Raw genomic sequence first — 19,470 nt, forward strand, 5'->3', positions numbered from 1 at the left:
TGGCCGGCCATCCTCTCCTCCTCTCTTCTCTTTGATGGCCGAACCTCATCTTTCTTGTGGAGATTCATATGGTGGCCGGATCAAGTTTAGAGAAGAAGAAGAAGAAGGAGAGAAAGAAAGTTTTGTTTCTAGCATCCCTTGGAGCATGGTGGTGGTGGCCGAACCTCTTCATCCTAGGAGAAGTTTTGATGGCCGAAACTTGTAAGGAAGAAGAAGGTGCTTGATGGTTCTCATCTCAGAAGATCGTTGCCTACACAACGTCCGAGGTTAGAAGAGGAATACAGTAGAAGATCAAGAGGTTTTTCTAAAAGGTATAACTAGTATTTTTCCTTTCTGCATCATACTAGTTATTTTTGGAAATAATACCAAATACAAGAGGCATGCGATTCTAGTATTTCGAATTTGTTTTCGATGTTGTGTTCTTTTGTTTTATTTTTTTTCCTTGTGATTTGATTGTTCTTTTCGGTTGACCTAAAGTTATTTAAGGAAATTAAATATTAACTTTCCTTAAAAGGCTTTGTCTAGTCGGTGGTGGTTGTTCCCATATCCAAGAAGGCCATGTGCCTCGCCACGTCAGTACTGGAAGCCAATTTTGGAAATTAATATTTAATGAAATTAATAACCTAGGTGATTTGGATCGAACGTGTTAAGTTCCGCAGGAGATCCGAGTCTAAACCTAAAAGAACAAATAGATTAAACTTTGGATCAAACGTGTTAAGTTCCGCAAGCGATCCAAGTTTAATTTAAAAGAACACATGGTAGCTAGGGAAAGGTTCAGACCTTTGTACAAAATTTTTGTACAGTGGAACCATTAGGTTTTTCGAGTAGCAACCAACAGTTTTGCACTTCGACTTACTAGCTCTTGATTCTTCTTCTCGATCTTTCTTCTTTAGATTATTCCCAACCATTGGTAGTCTAGCTAAACCTAAGTGAATAATTGCTATTGCTTATAACCAGTCCCTGTGGGATCGATATTTTTATTACTAACGATGAATCCGTGTGCTTGCGATTTGTAATAAGTTTTTGGCGTCGTTGCCGGGGGCTGCGTCTATAACATTAGCAAAATCATATTTGATTAGACTAGGCTTTGTTTTTTTTCTTCATTTTCTTCATTTTTTTATTTTATATTCTGCTACTATATTCCAAGCAGCATCTTATTATTGCATGCAAAGAGCTAACCTTTCAGGACAGCTACTACCATTCGATCCAGAGATTGACAGGACTTTTCTGAGAAGAAGAAATCTACAGAAAGCATTCCAAGTAGCACAAGAATCCTCAGAAATGGCCGACAAACTGTTGAAAGATTATGCGGCACCATATACACGAGGGGTTCGGTCCAGCATCACCCGACGACCCATTGAAGCCAACAACTTCAAAATCAAGCCTACAGTAATCCACATGGTCCAACAAAATCAATTCGGAGGAGGACCGCATGGGGACGCAAACCACCACCTAGAGTTGTTCTACAAGATCTGTGGCACTATGAAGGTGAACGGAGTCCCTCCAGATTCAGTTAGACTACTTCTCTTCAGGTTTTCCCTGAAAGACAGAGCCAAGCAGTGGCTGATCTCCCTTCCAGCAAATAGCATATCATCCTGGGAGCAGTGTGAATAGAAATTTCTGGATAAGTTCTACCCACCCAGCAAAACTGCTCACATGAGGAACCTGATTGCTAGCTTCAAATAGATAGACTCAAAATCATTATTTGAAACTTGGGACAGATTCAAGAGCATGCTGAGACAGTGCCCCCATCATGGTCTTCAAAAATGGTTGGTTCTACACACCTTCTACAATGGAATCAATTATCGCATGAAGGTATCTCTTGTGGCAAAAGGCAATTTGCTCTCCCCCAGCGCCCCCACCAACCCGTCCCTAGGCCAACACGGAGGAGGTAAATCATGGGTGACTACTAGCCATTAGTGCAAATGGCCAAGACATGGGGGACACATGAAGGTATCTCTTGATTCTGCAGTAGGAGGAGTATTGATGAACAAAAGCCTTGATGAAGCTGAAGAAATCATAGAGAATGTGGCACAGAACCACCATCAGTGGGCATATGAAAGATCTAGTGGCTCCTTCACAGGGAATCCAATTAAAGCGTCAGGGAAATTCGACGTGGACGCAGTCACACTCATGTCTGCAAAGCTGGACACTTTGACCAAGACATTTGAAGCCATGGGAAGCAACACAGCTAATACAAATAGCATGTGTCTGCGACGCTTGTGGAAGTACGGATCACGCTCAAGACACTTGCCCCTTTGGGCCGATTCAGGCACAGATAAAACAACTTGAGCAATGCAATGCAATGCAATAGCCAGCTACAATCAGAGGTAAAATAATCTGTACTCCAACATATACAACCCTAGGTGGAGGAACCACCCAATTTCTCATACCGGAATAATCAGGACCAAGGACCAGTACATCAAAGTCATCAGCCTGGGCAACAGAGCTACCAATCTGGATAACAGATTTATCAACAACAGCAACCTTCACAACTGTCCATGATTGAAAAGATGCTTGAGGAAGCTCTCTCAGAACAAAAGGAGATGAAGAATGAGATCAAGCAACTGACTCAGAGGCTGGAAAATTTTTAAAAACATCAAAAGATGCAAGACAGCTAGATAGCACATATAGCTCAGTCTTTCTCAAGAGCACAAGGAATGTTCCCAGAAAAGCCTGATATAAATCCAGTAGAACATTGCAACTGCATCGAGCTAAGGAGCGGACGGACTTTGGGAGATCCCCCAGATTACCTCCCAGAAAGAACTTGACTCAGAGGGAGAGCCCAATCAGATCCAGAACAAGGGTGGAGAGGAAATCACCGAGAAGACACAAGGAACTTTTCAAATACCTCTATAGAGTAAGACAATTCCTTTCCCTCAGAAGCTGATAGCATCCCAGAAAGACGAAGAGTTCGACCGATTCCTGAAGAATATTAAAGAGATATGCATAGAAGTACCACTGATAGATGCATTGCACTAGATGCCGAAGTTCGCAAAATTTTTAAAGGGAATTTTATCTAACAGGAGGTAAAAAGGCGACTTCGAGACCGTGACATTGACAGAGAGTTGCAACACTATGCTCATAGCGAACACTCCACCAAAGCTTCAGGACCCAGGGAGATTTTCCATACCTTGCAAAATCGGCTCTGAAATCATATAGAAGGCTTTCTGCGACTTGGGAGCTAGTGTTAGCTTACTCCCGTACTCTTTATGCAAGAAGCTGAGACTCCAGAACATTAAACTGACTACCATGGCACTGCAATTAGCTGACCACTCATGTAGATATCCAATGGGAATAGTAGAAGATGTGCTAGTAGAAGCGGGTGGATGTCTCATTCCTACCGATTTCATCATTCTGGATATGGAGGAGGACCCCAAGATACCGATCATCCTTGAAAGACCATTCCTTGCCACCGCTGGAGCCCTCATTGATGTGAAGAGTCACAAGTTATCCTTGGAGATCGGCAAGGAAATGATTGAATTTGATTTATCCGACTCTTTTACCCGCGTCTCCTTTTCTAAGGAAAGCTCTAGCAGGATGAACATACACAGAGCTGAAGCATGTAGTTCCTATCAGAGTTCACCTCCAGCGAACAGTAAGAAGTATATATGTCCCGCAGAGCAAAACTAAAGGCGTAGGCTAGAGCACTAATCCTAGGAGGAGAGTCGTGCTTCCATGGGCTTAGTCCACACTAACTGAATGGGGTCGAGCTAAAGACCTAAAACAAGCGCTTCTTGGGAGGCAACCCAAGGATTTTTTTTATTTCGATTTATTGTCCTGTTATTCGTTTCATCCTTTAGTTAGTTTAGTTGAGTATTTTATTTTGGGTATTTCATTTTCAGGATGTGCATAGCCTCCACGAGCTGGCTGTGAGTATTTCATGGGCGTGAAAGCATCGGAGGAGCTAAAATGACGAAGGGCGAATCACTTTGAGCTTAAAGGAGCTAGCCGTGTGACTCTACACAGCCGTACGGAGCCAACAGAGAAAATAAGCCACGGGTCGTGCAACCCTGCACGACCGTGTGGCTTGTGCGGAGAAGAAAGGGTCACGGGTCGTGCCAATTAGCATGGACGTGCTATACTGCAAGAGAGGAAGAAGATCCAGGCCGTGCCTATCGGCACGGGCATGCGACCCATGCAGAAGAGAAGGAGACAGGGGTCGTGCCAATTGGCACGGTCATGCCACTTCGGCCGAGGGGAGAAAGGAGGAGGCCGTGCCAATCAGCACGGCCGTGCAGCATCAGACTTGACTTGGCCGTGTCTATAAGACACGACCGTGTCTCAACCCGTGCGCGTCGCCTCCCCCTCCAAAAAAAAACCCTATTTCCATCTCCCTCTCTCCCAAAAGCCTTCTCCTCTCTACTATACCTCATAAAACCCTGTTTTCCCACCTCTAGAGCCCACTTTTGTTTAGATCTACATCTAGATCTAAAACTTCTTCAAGTCACAAATCCAAAAAGAGAGAAGAAACTTCCCTATTTTCCCTTCCTTCTCCTCCCTTTCCATCCTCAAGACCCATTTCCACAAGAAACTCCTCAAAGTCTTGCACCATGTCGCAGATCTTGAAGAGACTTGGTCGAGGAAGCAGTGGATCTGGCGAAGGAGACGCACCGGGAGGCGACAAAGACAAAGGGAAGGCTTCTACTTCAAAAGGCAAAGGAAAAACGGTGGCACGCGATGAAGGTAACGAAAACGAATTCAATATCATTTTTAGAAATCATGAACAAAAAGCTAGATATGATATACTTGTCGCTAGGAAGATTACATGCACTAAATATATGGATACTATTACTATAAGCATGTTAGGAATTAGAGATGATGTAGACTGGATGATAAGCTCTTTAGATTGGAATGATATCATATACGCTCATGCACCGACCTACCCCCGCCTAGTCCTTGAATTTTTGAGCTCACTTGATGCAAATTTTCTTCTGAAGATGACTATGTAGGGGTTATAACTTTTAGGATGATGAATAAAGAAGTTCGGTGGAATTTTAGTGATTTCAATAACTGTTTTGGTTTACTCATTGGTGGTGCCCAAGGATTCGATAATGAAATTAGGTGGAATGAATTTTGGACGTTGATAAGCGGATCAAAAGACCCTTATGAGCCCTCTAGAGCCAAAGCATCACACATGCAAAACCCGACCTTTAGATACGTTCACCGAGTGATGAGCAAAACGATCTTTGGTCAATGAGAGAGTGATGGGTAGTTAGAAAGATAGAACTGTATTCTCTTTGAGTGGTGTTAAATAAAGTTGATTTTGATTCGAGATTTCATTTCTTGCAAACTCTGTGGAAGGCAGTTAAGGCATCTTCGGGGATGATAGTGTTTGGAGGATTGATCACCCAAGTAGCATTCAATTTAGGTTGTGCACTTGATAGATTAGAGGTGATTCATGGTAATGACAAGATCGGCATCGATTCTTGTCTTGCCATGAAAATGATTTGCCGGGATGAGAATGAGTTTGCTTTCCCAAGAACCAATGGTTTTCCATTACCCCTTCCTTGCCTCAAGCGCACTTCGGTTCGCGACCCCGCGAATTGGGTGATTACTGATTTACACCCCGAGACTGTACCCTCCATTGTAGAAGAACCCAAATACCACCAAGAACCCTCGTCATCAGGAGTCCCACTGCCTTCCGGACATCCTGAACCTCCTAGACACTCTTTTGCATATGGCATGGGACCCTCTATGTTTCATTTTTCTGACTTCCGTACCTCTTTAGATTCCCTTCACGAGAAGTAAAATACCCAACAATGATTGTTGGAGGGTCGCTTTAAATTATCTGACGACCAGTTTAGGAAGGTACAGGATCATTTTCAGTTCACTAGGGACTTCTATAGTTAGGTGACAGGGTTTGTTCAGGACTATGATGTTGACCATGAAAGAATGAGAAATTTTATGGATGATATGGATATCACTAGACAATAAGTAGATGCCTATATCAATATCATCAACACCTTGGCCATCTTCCTGGTATGCCTAGATTTCCCCCTGATACACATCGGGGGCCCCCTTATCCCCCACCCTCGCCAACGTATTGATTGCATCGAGACAATGAAAAGTCTAAGTCGGGGGGGGGGGGGGCGTGTTGTGTCCGTCTGCACAACCTGAGTCGGTTCTTCGTGTTTTCTTTTCTGCTTTGCATATTTCATGTTTTTTTGCATTTTTCTTGTTTCATGTTTTTATTTTGCATCTCATTTGTATTTTCCTTTCATTTTGTGGCATAATTGAGAACATCAACCGTCTACTTTTTCTGCTACTTGCCCGATAGCAAAATGGCTAGCATTTTCTTAGTTCATGAGTTATCCAAATAGTGTCAGTATGTTTGGTGTATCTCCTTTCTCTATCTTTAGTAGCATGAAATAAGCTAAGTATTGTACGGAGTTTGGTGTAAGTTTTGGCCTAACCTTAAGGACCTTATTTTTCTCTACACTTAAGTACTTAAGCTTGCATGGTAGATATACTTTTGAAATAGTTATAATTCATCCAAATTGTTTAGTACTTTTATTCCCATGGTGATTCCTTATTTTCATTTTGGTTACTGGATGACCTCGGATCATGGAAGCTCATTTGAAAAAAATCTAAATCCCAACATATGCAACTCGCATGTGTGCAAAAGAAAAAAAAATAAAACAAAAAAAATGATGATGAATAAGGGATAAAAAAAATAGTTATCGTGAGTGGAAACTAACAATTTACCCCTTTGAGACCGAGTTAGGTTACTGGGGAAATGAATGCTATGTTTCTCTTGATTCCGAGTAGTATCATTTGAGACTTTGTGTAATTTAAAGAAAACGAACCAAGTGTGTGGCAGGTAAGTGCCTATCACCGAGAACATTAGAAACTCAATTGTATGACGACTTATCTAGGATAGAGAATTGAAACTTGAAGAGTTTGAGCTACTTATTGCATCGAGAACAAAGGACTTATGCTTAGGCCATACTTAGGTTACTCCACAGTCATGCTTATCAATGAAACTAGTTGATAGAGTTAGGCGAATGCACTAGGGATTATGAAGCACTGCAGGAACTTATGAACATAGTTTGTAGTGTTTTGCTTAAGGACAAGCAAAGGTTCGAGTTTGGGGGTGTGATGTGCGCAAATATTATGACCATTTATGCATGTTTTAGCACACATTTACTTACTTTATGCATACATATTCGTTGCATAATCGCCTCTTTCATCTTATACTCATTATATATCACTACAACAAAAATGTCAAAAGACAACACCACAAAGACAACGATTTTGGAAGAAACTGTTGTGAATTTGATAAAAGACAACGATTTTTGACAAAACCGTTGTCTTTGATCTCCCATAAAATATAAAAGACAACAGTTTTGTTAAAATTATTGTTGTTGAGCGATTTTATTTTAAATCAACGACACATTTTACAACGGTTATCTAAAATCGTTGTCTTTAAATACTTTTTAGGGGTTAAGACAATAGTTTTATAAACCGTTGTGTTTTTATATTGTTTTATATAGTCAAAGACAACAGTTTTAATAAACCGTTGTCTTTGACTTTATTCTTTCATTGTTTTCCCCTTCACATTTTTTATTGCAACCGTGTTTTACTTTCCCTTTCTGCCAAAAATTTTTAGCGCCATGTTTGCCCCTCTTAGCCTTCTCGAACCCTAACCTATTTTTCTTTCCCTCTCCTTATACAATCTCTTCACACAATGAACCCTTGCTGTTTTTTCTTCCTCCTCCTTCCTTGGTCTCTGATCGAGTTGCCCCTCCTCCACGGTCAGACTAACTTCCACCCCGATCTTCTCATCTTTGGCACAAAATCCTTCTACACCTTCACCCTCAACCTCACCATCTTCTTGCTAGTCGTGAAGACCACTGCTCTCACTATGAACGTTGCCGGTGTCATCAAGGATGGGCTCCTCATTGCCTTCTCCTGGTCCATCATCCATGACACAATCACCCCCGTCAACCTCTTCCTCTATCTACGACGTCACCTTCCTCGACGTTTCCTACTACAACAACGGGCCTCGTGGCCTCTTCTCCCACCACATCCATCCGCCTCTAGGGTTTCCTTGTTCTTCATGGTCCTCATTCTATCTGTGTTCTTTTTGCAAGAGTCTTCTACCAAAAAGGCTCTTCCATGGCTTTAGAGGCGAGAGGATCATAAACATATAGGCGAAGCAACATCAGACTCATAAGGCCTCGTACGTTTACTTGTGATAAATTTGAGTTAAGCAATGCTCTTTTGTTCGTCTTCCAATCTTCTTCTATTGTTTTCTAACCCATTCTTTTGTTCTTCGATTAACATCACGAATCCTCAACTTATTATTTTCTGAGTTTTTTTTTTCTTCATTTGATGTGTTATTGGTTAATCTGAATTTGTGGTTATCTTTTTTTCTTGTGCAATGGTTTATTTCGAGTGCATTGCAGCATGTAGGATTTTATTTATTTTGGGGATTTCTATAGTTTCCTTCTACGTTACTGCTTTTGTTATTTGTTAAATATATTCGTTTGTTTAGTTTTGTAAACTTGCGTCGATGTATTATCCTTCATCTTGGATCGTCGTTTGATGTGGCTGTTTTTTCCGAGGACGTAGTAATTGATTAACATTTATGTTTGCTTATAATTTTTTTTTTTATTTTGTATCTTCATTTTTTGTGTTCCCATTTGATTTAATCTACTTGTGGTTTAGTCTCTTCTTTTTTTAGATATTTTTCATGAATTAATGGAGTCAAAAGGTGGGAAAAAGTCCAGTAGTAGTAGTTTGTTACATTACAAAGCTCCCCTCCCCCTCGGCTATAGCATTAAAGACTTTCTACCATGTTGAGGAATCAATAAGTTCCAATCTGTTGCTTACTCCAATGTAAGAACCTCCAAAAACATGTTAGTGACAAAGGAGAAAAAAATAGATCTTTGTTGTATATTAATTTGTTGTTCTCATGAAAATTAATTGTGACCATTTGATCTTTTGCAGTGTGTGAGGAAGCCATCTTGATATTTCTTCTTATATTCTAAACCATTGGTTGAATATATGATATGAGAACTAGTCCTTCATAACTTGAGAATGGGAAAATATGAAAAAAGAGTATTTTTCTTTCATATTTTTTTTCTTATGCCCTTCATATCTACGTAGTTTATGCCTTCATCTTTTTTTCTTCTTCTCCTTTTTTACCTTCACTCTTTTTTGAGTGAATATTCTTATTGTTGTGTTATTAACATGTTTTATTTTGTTACACATCTAACTCATGTCAACAGATTAATGACAACTTGTGCAAAATCTCATTTTATCTATTTTTTAAAAAAATAAAAATTCTTCTCTTTGACTATCATATTCTTATTTCAGTGGAATACAAATTACCGAAACATTCAAAATACAGATGGAGGTGCAAAAACAACTTCAAGAACAACTAGAGGTAAGTTCCATGTGCATTATGAAAATATATATGATATTTTTATTGTTTTGCTTCAAGTAAATTTCTAAACCATCAAGGAAATGAAATGATAATAAATTTGTATGGATGAGAATCGTTAGGTACAAGCACCTCTCTGCTTTTGTGGATTCCCTCTTTTCTTCTCAAACTCTTGAATTTTTTTTTGTCGGATCTATGTAGTTGGATCCGTCAAGCGACAGGATGCACCGGTTGTGGCGGCTGCAGCGGCAGCTCCCGTCTGTCCCCGGGGCGGCTGATGCTGGCACGGTCGTGCCGTGCCTTGGAGCCTACCAAGAGAGATGATTCGGCCGTCCACACCGCAGCGGCGGTGGAAGCGTCCGACACCGCGGTGGGAGAGGAAGACATCGTCGATTATGAGAAGCTGGGTAAGGAGCTCGAGATCACTTCACCGCTGGAGATCATAGATCGGGCTCTGGAGATGTTCGGCAATGAAATCGCCATTACTTTCAGGTTAAAAGGCGTTATTTTTTATCTATTATTATTTTGGCCAGATTTTCTCCTCTCTGTTTTGGCATCTGTTGATTTTGTTTTGTTTTGGATATTGATTGTGTTTGAATATACCACAAATTACACAAATAGTACTATTTATGAAATTCAATACAACACAAGTGTTTGTTTGATTGTTTGTAGTTTGCACCAAAATATGTCATTTCTGTCTAGTACAACATTATTTTCCCTTCTAATTTTTTTTTTTTGATAAACTATGATACTGCAATTTAAGTTTTAAGGCAAGGGTGAGAATGTCTATAAACCCACAAATCAAACACCTTGAGAGATAAATAGGCAGTATAGAAGAACTCTTAGATTCTTGATTAAGAGAATGCATAGAGGCGATTTTTCAATCAGTCCCCTTCCTCAATTGTCTTGTTGAAGACTATAGTATGAAAGTTTTAAAGTTTGATGCATATATTTATGATTTAAGATTTGTCACGGTAAAAGAGTATGATTTGTTTATTTATGATTTAAGGTGATTCAAGATAACAATTTGTTGGATAAGCATAAGAAGGTTAATCCTATGCTTTTGATTGTTATGCTCTTGTGTGAAGCATAGATTATTCTCATCTTTGGAAGCCTTTAGACAGAAGATTGTAACTGACATGGGAGTTTTTTGGAACAACGGAGCAGAGGATGTAGCTTTGATAGAATATGCAAAATTAATTGGTTGGCCATTTAGAGCCTTCAACCTTGATACTGGGAGGCTAAATCCTGAGACATATAGGTTCTTTGATACTGTAGAGAAACACTACGGGATCAACATCGAGCACATGTTTCCTGATGTAGGGGAAGTACACGCCCTTATTAGAAGCAAAGGCCTCTTCTCCTTTTTCGAAGATGGGCACCAAGAATGTTGCCAAATGAGGAAAGTGAGACCTCTAAGGAGAATGCTGAAAGGCCTCCGTACATGGATCACTGGGCAGAGAAAGGATCATTCCCCTGGCACGAGAGCCAATATCCCTGTCAGGTAATTAGTTTGTGTTTGATGTATCTCCCCTTTGATGGATCAAATCAAGCTCGATTATTATAAGTTAAAGGTAATAATTTGCAGCCAAATGTGATGGATATAGTTTCCCATTAGATGTGTAATGGACATTTTTCTTGCAGGGGAATGGTTGGCTGATCAAGAACCGGACAAGTAATATATATTATGTGACTTCCTTTTCTCCATAACATAAATAAATAAAGGAAATAATGCCTTCTAGTTTTAAGTCTGAAATTTATTTCTTGTTTTTATTTTTGATTTCTCTCGCATGACATAATGTTTTCTGCTTGATTTTTCTGTTGGAGTAGCTCATGCTATCCGATGGTTTTGGAAGAAGAGAAACAAAATACCAAAATGAAATCTTTCATTTTAAAACTTCATTCTTCTTACATTTATAGTCTCCAGCTTTGCTTGGTGTTTAGAACAAAGTGAAAAACTAGTTCAACAAGCCTATCATTGGATTAAGGTATTATTAATTTCCCCACTGTTAAAAGACAACGGATTTTATCCTTCCACAATCAGGATTCATTCTCTGGTTGACAATCAGAAACTGAGATTGAAGCAGCAGATTGAATACTATTTTAGGTACCTTAATATCTATAAGGTATTTTTTCAGACAGTTAATAATTTAAATTGTTTCTGCTGCAGCGTGGATAATCTCTGTAAGGACATTTTTTCTTCATGGCAAGATGGATGATCAAGGTTGGGTTCCAGTCTCATTGATTGCTACCTTCAACATGGTGAGTAATCCTTGTGATTATGGATATGAGGAGTAATTCCATGTTCAAAAAATTTAACTGCCTCTACTTCCTAACACATCACAATATATGCAGGTCAAAAGGGTGACCACGAGCACAGCGGTGATATTGAATGCTCTAAGAGATTCGACAGAACTTGAAATACAGGTACTTCACCCCCATCTTTTCCCCCCTTGATTCTACTCTTATCAGCTATGTTTCTTAAATAATCCATCTTGGTATTTTTCTTCAAAACTTGTTCCTGCAATCATCTATAGGCAGAGAAAATTAGAAGGCGAGAGGATTGGATGAGATGGTTACTGCCCTCGATGGAAAATCCAAATGGTCATGGTTCCACACCTCACTTGACATTGAACCATGATGATTCAGTCATCCACCCCATGCAGACTCTAGGATTAGAAGAATCTTCCAGCCAGGCCACCATGAGTCGTACTCAAACTGAGGTAGCACTTGATAGGGGATCAACATCCTGTAGCTGCAACAGCCAACAGGGTAGAGATCCAGCTCAACTAGAAGAACTTTGCCGCAGCGGTTCAGATCATGAAATAGGCAATGACAAAAGCTAAGTTTGGAGGAATGTGGCTGGAACTGATTCATGAATCCAAATATAGATGGACTGGTTCCAAGGAATCAGAAAGCATGAAGAAGTCTACCAAGGATCATATAATGGCAAAGCCACGATACCAATGAGGAAATTGATGATGGAAGTGTGGGAGTTTGCTAGAGAGGACATAGACAGGGTGACCTTTTCCCTCAAGGTTGACTTGGCTTACCTCCTCGTCTCCCTTCTCATTCTCATCCAAGCACCTTATTAAGTCTTCGACACCAACTTCATATTGGAAAAGGTTGGTATGAAAAAATAAGCAAGTGAGAAAGAGGAGTCCAATGAAATCCTACAAGTTGAAGATTGTGATGGGACTTGAGTTGATAATATTAAGTGCAATCCTACATGGCATGAACCACCATTAAAAGTTTCTAGTCTTTTGGCTATTGTTCATTAGTTGTAAATAGAGTTTATTTATTTGTATTGGGATAAATTTTATTTGAACATGAGATATGTTTCTTCTTTTGTGATTGTAATTCTTGTATAACTAACATTTTGAATGATATTGATGTGGGGAATATTCTTTCTTGATTATGATTCTTTATTATATTTTAAATTGAAATATGATATATTGGTATTAAAAGATAATAATTTAAAAGACAACGGTTTAAAACCGTTATTGTTGTCTATCACCCTCAAAGACAATTGTTAAAAATCGTTGTCGTAGCCCCAAAAATGGTTGTAACTGGTAGAAAAATGCTCTAAATAACAACAGTTTTAAACTCTTGTCGTTTCATTGAAAGACAACGATTTAAAATCGTTGCAAAATTGTTATCTTTTCACTCAAAAACAATGGTTTAAAATCGTTGTCGTAGCCTCCCACTTTTAACAACACTGCCAATTACAACGGTTTTAAAGGACCTACGACAACGGTTTTTAACCGTTGTCTTTTAATGTTTTTGTTGTAGTGTATACTCTTTTGTTCGGATATCTGCTCTTTGTTTGGTTTTGTGTTGACAGGGACAACTTTCGGAGCAAAAGCAGCGATTATCGACGTACCGGAACAAGATAAAGAACATGGTCGTGCAATCTCGCACGACCATGTGACCATACCGAAGAGGAGAAGTGCACGGTCATGCAAACCTGCACGGTCGTGCGACCAAGATCGAAGCAGATCAGCACACGACCGTGCAACCCTGCACGGTCGTGCCACCCCATGACCAAGACAAAGAAGTGCACGACTGTGCATCCTCGCACGACCGTGCCCCAGGAGCCGAGCCCGGACACCACACGGTCGTGTCAATTGGCACGGTCGTGTTAGAGTGTATACTAAAAGCCTAGCTTTTGTAAACATTTATTTTGAAATAAAGAATCACATTGGTCAAAAATGTCTATATTTATATGCTAAGTGTAGTTGTTCAATTAATTTATATTGTAAATAACATGGTGTGTGGTATCACACACAGAAGATCATGTTATCGGTTCTTTATAAATTATAAACAGTAGCTCACGACTAAGATGGAAAGGAACAAACCATTGGAATAGTCGTAATATAATTAGGTATTAGTTTATCTTGACTAATATATTACACTAGTACACTCTGTTTGTATTGAGCAGGACCATTTAAGGTAAGTTCTTTTTTACTGACTTAATAAAAGAACAAGACCTTAGTTATTATGGAAGTATGTGCTCTTAATCCTAATATAATAACAAGCACATATATTTAGTATTTATTTCTTTAACTTATCAAAGGGTGAGATTTAGCTCGATAAATCAAAAGGCCCGATAAGTTGGGAAGTGATATTATTTATAGTGTGTGTTGTTGATTATAGAAGGAAAACTGTGTCCTAGTAATCTAGGTTGATAATGTCCCTAAGAGGAGCTCATAAGGATTGTCATGTTAAACCCTGCAGGTGGACTTAGCCCGACATGACGATAAGGTTGAGTGGTACTACTCTTGGACTAAGATATTAATTAAAGAGAGTTGTCAGTAACTCATTTAATTAGTGACCATTCGACATCTTAAACACAGGGAGACTAACACACTCATAATAAGAAGGAACCCAAAATGTAATTTGAAATTGGTGCTGTAATTTAATAATAATTCTTTAGTGTTATGAATTATTATTGATGAAATTAAGTTGGGTGTTCAGGGCGAACACAGGAAGCTTAATTTCATCAGGAGACCAAAATCAATTCCTTCTCTCGGTCTCTATCGTAGCCTCTTGTATATAGAGAATTATACCCACCACATACTCACTTCCTACCCACCCTTAGGTGGCTGACCAAGCAAACTTGGAGTCCAAGCTTGGGCTGGCCAAGGCAAGGGTGGGTTGAGCCAAGTTAAGGGGGCCGACCATAACTTGGAGCCCAGGCTTGTTGTGGTCGACCCTAATAAAATTAAAAGGATTTTATTTTAAAATATTTTCTTATGTGGATATCATGATTTTAAAAGAGAGCTTAAAATTTAAATCTTTCCTTTTATAGGTTTCTACAAAAGATTAAGTGAAAGATTTGATATCTTTCCTTATTTGTAGTTAAAAGGAATATTTTAATTTTTTTGATAAAACTTTCCTTTTTGTAACCATGTTCATGATTTAAAAAGAGAGTTTTAAAATTAAATATTTCCTTTTATAAGTTTCTACAAAAGATTAAGAAAAGATTTGATATCTTTTCTTATTTGTAAATTGAAAGGAAGATTTTAATTTTAGAGAAAACTTTCCTTTTTGGAAATCATCCACATGTTTTAAAAGAGATATTTTAATTTATAAAATTTCCTTTTATAACCAACCATGAAGGAAAAAATTATTAGAGAAATTTTTATTTTAAAAATTTCCGGAACCAAATAAGGAAGTTTTAATTTTGTTTTTAAAACTTGCCTTATTTAGGAGCTTGTGATGTGGCCGGCCATGATAAGGGTTAAAAGGAAAGTTTAATTAAATTTTCCTTATTAACTAATGGCAAGGAGAATAAGGGAATTTTAATTATAATTAAATTTCCTTATTTGCCAAGACCAAGGAATATAAAAGAGGGGGTAGAGGTGTCTCACCTCACACAACATATCATCTAGTATTCCCTCTCCTCTTCCTTGGTGTGGCCAGCCCTATTCATCTCCTCTTCTCTTCTCTTCTTCTTTAGTGGCCGGTTCATCCCTCTCTTGGAGCTCTTGTTGGTGGCCGGTTCTTGCTAGGAGAAGGAGGAGAGAAAGGAGGCTTTGCTCTTGCATTCCTTGGAGCTTGAAGGTTTTGTAGCCGAATCTTGCTAGAAGGAAGGTGTTGGTGGTTCTCATATCGGTAGATCGTTGCCCACACAACGTCCGAGATAAGAAGAGGAATACGGTAGAAAATCAAGAGGTTATTGCTTACAAAGAAAGGTATAACTAGTAATTATTTTCCACATCATACTAGTTTTCTTTGTATGAATTCCAAACACAAGAGGCTAGAGATTCTAGATTTTCGGATTTGTAATTCGAAGTTGTGTTTCTTTTATTTTATTTATCGATCTTGTAATTCAATTGTTCTTTTTGGTTAAACCTAAGGTTATATAAGGAAATTAAATATTGAATTTCGTTAAGAGGCTTTGTCGAGGCAGTGGTGGATGTTCCCATACCCAAGAAGGCCAAGTGTCTCGCCATGTTTGACCTGGGAGCCGATTTTCGAAATAAATATTTAATTAAATTTGTAACCTAGGTGGATTTGGATCTGTAATGTTAAGTATCGTTTACGATCCAAATCTAAACCACTAAGAACAGATAAGTTAAATTTGGAATTAATAATGTTAAGTTCCGTTTGCGATTCCGAATTTAATTTCTAAAGAACATAATAGGTTGTTAGGAAAAGTTCGACACTTGTACAAAATTTTTGTACAGTGGAACCGGTACGATCTTCCTAGGACCAACCAACAGGTCGTGCAGCGCGATCAGAGAAGGGAAAGGGCACGACCGTGCCAAATTGGCACGGTCGTGTTGCCGCAGCCATGCCCTACCCTATATAAGGGTTTTAACCCTTTGTCTCCGGGGGAGGAGCCGGGGAAGCAAGTCGTCGGTTGGAGAAACATCTTGGTGCCATCCCACGCCGTCTTGGACCTCCTTCCAGTGATCTTCCTTCACCACATCGACTCCAGAAGCAGAGAATTGGATCCGAAGGCCACTCGTCGTCATTGGATAAGCACATCTCTTCTTTCTTTCTTCGTGTTTGAAGATTGTATGTCTATCTACATTATGTCTTCGGTGATCTTTCTGGCACTTATGGAGTAGATTCCTTGTTCTAGGACTAGGGAGTAGTTGTGGCTCGATTTGATGTAAAACTCGTATTTATGCTTATACTTGTTGGATGATCTCTTATGCTTTGTCTTAATTGCATGTCGGTTGATTGTATAGAAATTTGTCAGCCTCGTAGAGGGATTATCTCTAGATCGTACACTCGAGGGGCCCTAGTGACAGGGGTAATCCGTTCACGGACATCTAGGATACTTCCTTGAAAGGAGAGACAAATTCTCCTCAAGGAAGTGAGAGACCAAACTTAGCTCTTATTCTTTATTCTTAATATTACCAATTAAAATTGTGTCCTCAAGATTTTCCAAGGCGCCCTAGTGACAGGGGTAAACTGTAACAGGACTTCTTAGGATCCCTCTTTATTCTGGTACATAAGAATAGTCGCTTTAGCTTCCAACAAATGCGTGTCAAAGGACAGTGAGTGTAGGATAGAACGTGACACATCAATACCGCCACAACGAAACCGACCTCCTAGAACTCCCCATAACCAAGTTTTACACTTCGACTTACTAGCTCTAGACTCTTCTTCCCGATCTTTCTTCTTTAGATTATTCCCAACCATTGGTAGTCTAGCTAAAACTAAGTGAATAATTGTTATTTCTTATAACCAGTCTCTGTGGGATCGATATTTTTATTACTGACGATGAATCTGTGTACTTGCGGTTCGTAACAGAAAGTCATCGATATACTTTAATTATTGCACTTAAAATATAAATCATTGTACTTCAGTACTTGTAATTTCTCGAATTTATAGTGATTGTCCATCGAAAGTACTCTCACGTGCGAGCCTGGGAGTAGGAGTCGCCACATACTCTGAACCAAGTAAATCCTGTTGGGACAATTTTCCTAGGTCAAGTTTGACCAATTTGACTAAGCTTGAGTTGAGTCAAGCTTGAATCGAGATTTGAGTTTTGATGTTTAAAAATATATGGAGATTGCTAGGGCAATCATCCAGTTGTGGAGATGGTCAAAGGGTTGACTAGGTTGAGAAGAAGACAAGTCAAGTAGGTCAGGGATGACAGGAGACTTGACTGGGTAAGTCCTAACTGGAGGTTAGGTGTCTGGAAGTCCTAACTGGAGGTTAGGTGTCTGGAAGTCCTAACTGGAGGTTAGGCAGTGGAGAAGTCCTAAGTGGATGTTAGGCAGTGGTGAAGTCCTAACTAGAGGTTAGGTAGTGGAGAAGTCCTAACTGGAGTTTAGGCAATGAAAAAGTCCTAACTGGAGTTTAGGCATCTGGGAAAGTCCTAACTGGAGGTTAGGCAAGAGAGAAGTCAAGTAGGTCAAGGTTGCTAGGAGACTTGACTGAGAAAGTCCAAATTGGAGATTAGGCAAAGGTAAGTCCAACAGGAAGGTTGGCAAGAGTGAAAATCCAAGTAGGTCAGTATTGACTAGACTTGGTGGTGAAAGTACTGATAAGTGAGCCAGGCAATTGGGAAAGTCCAAGTGTGATCTTGGTAAAGGTTGAAAGTCCAAGCATGTGGTCTTAGCAAGGTAAGTCCTAGTGTGACTTGGTAAGGAGAACTCGATAACTAGGATGAGGCTGAAGGAAGCTCTTGAAGGCAAGGCGTGAAGGATGAGAGATATCCGAGGGACGCGAGGCTGATGGAGGAGGCTAGAAGGCTAGTTCGAGGTTGATCGAGTGTGGTGTATAATCTGACAACTAGGATGAGGCTGAAGGAAGCTCCTGAAGGCAAGGCGTGAAAGATGGGAGATATCCGAGGAGCGTAAGGCTGATGGAGGAGGCTAGAAGGCTAATTCGAGGTCGGTCGGGTGTTAGCCAAATGCTAGGCATGGATACCCAACAGGTCATGGTTGACCGGGAGTTGAGTTTGCGACCTTGAACTTGAGTTTGAGGCAAGTTCAGGGTGTTCAATTAATCGGTCGATCAATTGAACCAGTGTCCAATCGATAGGTCGATCGATTGAACCAGTGTCCAATCGATCGGTCGATCGATTGGAGTGTGCTGCGAGTGTGGGATGACTCTAATCGATCAACCGATCAATTGGGAGTATTACTCGCAAGCACACAAGCTTTCCCAATCGATCGAGCGATCGATTGGGATCTCCAATCTATCAGTCGATCGATTGGGGAGGAGAAGCTCTCGCGCGAACGCGAGAGCATAAAATGGGTTTGAATCAATCGGCCGATCGATTCAGATGGTCCCAATCGATCGGTCGATCGATTGGGAAGTGACCGTTGAGCAGGAAACGAGTAATGGACGACTGGGATTGTGCAGATGTGACGTGACAATCGATTGGGACTAATTTTGATCAATTGGGAGCACTGTATAAAGCCTGGGCGGAGCGTTTTCTTCGCCAGAACTTTGCGTTCTTTCCTGCGATTCTTCTGTGACTTTCACAGCGACTTCTCCAAAAAACTCTCCACCAGTCTTGAAGGTTCTTGGAGGCACGTCCAAGTCAAGAGGTGAGTTGTAACAAGAAGAAGAAGCTAGGGTTAGGGGTTTATTGTACAAATCTTGTAAGATTTCCCTTGTATTTGCTTCTTTTTATATTCTTGTTGTATTGTGAGCTTGTAAGGCTTCTCCGCCTTCGGTAGTTATCACAAAGGAGTGATTTTATAGTGGAGGGTGTGTGAGTGTGTGGATCCTTAGACTAGTCACCTCTGTTTGAGGTGGATACCAAGTAAATCCCTAGAGTTAGCGTTGTTGGTGTTTGGTTCTTGTATTTTCTGCTGCACATCATCCAGAAGAAACAAACCAATTCAAGCACGATGAACCGCTATTCACCCCCTCCCCTCTAGCGGACATCATGGTCCCATCAATTAGTATCAGGGCGAGGTCGCTCTTCTATGGACTAACCGGCCAAGAGAGCAAGAAGCTAGAGGAAGAAGAAGATGGACTTGGGAGGTCCACTTGGATGAGACATCCGGATTCCTCCGCCATATGACAAGGAAGACTTCGCCTTTTGGAGGAATCAGCTGGAGACATAGTTCCAAATGGAATGGAACCAACGGGTTGTCTTG

General features: G+C 40.0%; 1 protein-coding gene and 1 pseudogene across 1 annotated transcript; one reads left to right on the forward strand and one right to left on the reverse strand.

Annotated features, from left to right (window-relative positions):
- Positions 1 to 1,688: 1,688 nt before the first annotated feature.
- LOC122054520 lies at positions 1,689 to 1,760 on the reverse strand (annotated as a pseudogene).
- A 5,930-nt stretch (positions 1,761 to 7,690) lies between these two features.
- LOC122050702 (probable 5'-adenylylsulfate reductase 1, chloroplastic) lies at positions 7,691 to 11,051 on the forward strand. Its single transcript, XM_042611588.1, has 4 exons — positions 7,691 to 7,917; positions 9,593 to 9,883; positions 10,485 to 10,895; positions 11,036 to 11,051. The coding sequence occupies exons 1-4, from the start codon at positions 7,691 to 7,693 to the stop codon at positions 11,049 to 11,051; spliced, it is 945 nt and encodes a 314-aa protein (XP_042467522.1).
- Positions 11,052 to 19,470: the final 8,419 nt, after the last annotated feature.

This window comes from Zingiber officinale, chromosome 3A, assembly GCF_018446385.1.
Source record: "Zingiber officinale cultivar Zhangliang chromosome 3A, Zo_v1.1, whole genome shotgun sequence".
Taxonomy (NCBI): Eukaryota; Viridiplantae; Streptophyta; class Magnoliopsida; order Zingiberales; family Zingiberaceae; genus Zingiber; species Zingiber officinale.

Excerpts from the sequence above, each read along its gene's own strand:
- LOC122050702 (XM_042611588.1), top strand. The coding sequence starts at position 7,691 with ATGAACCCTTGCTGTTTTTTCTTCCTCCTCCTTCCTTGGTCTCTGATC. Across the intron at positions 7,918-9,592 it reads CTCCTCATTGCCTTCTCCTG|TTGGATCCGTCAAGCGACAG; the intron begins GTCCATCATCCA and ends GGATCTATGTAG. Across the intron at positions 9,884-10,484 it reads GAAATCGCCATTACTTTCAG|ATTATTCTCATCTTTGGAAG; the intron begins GTTAAAAGGCGT and ends TGTGAAGCATAG.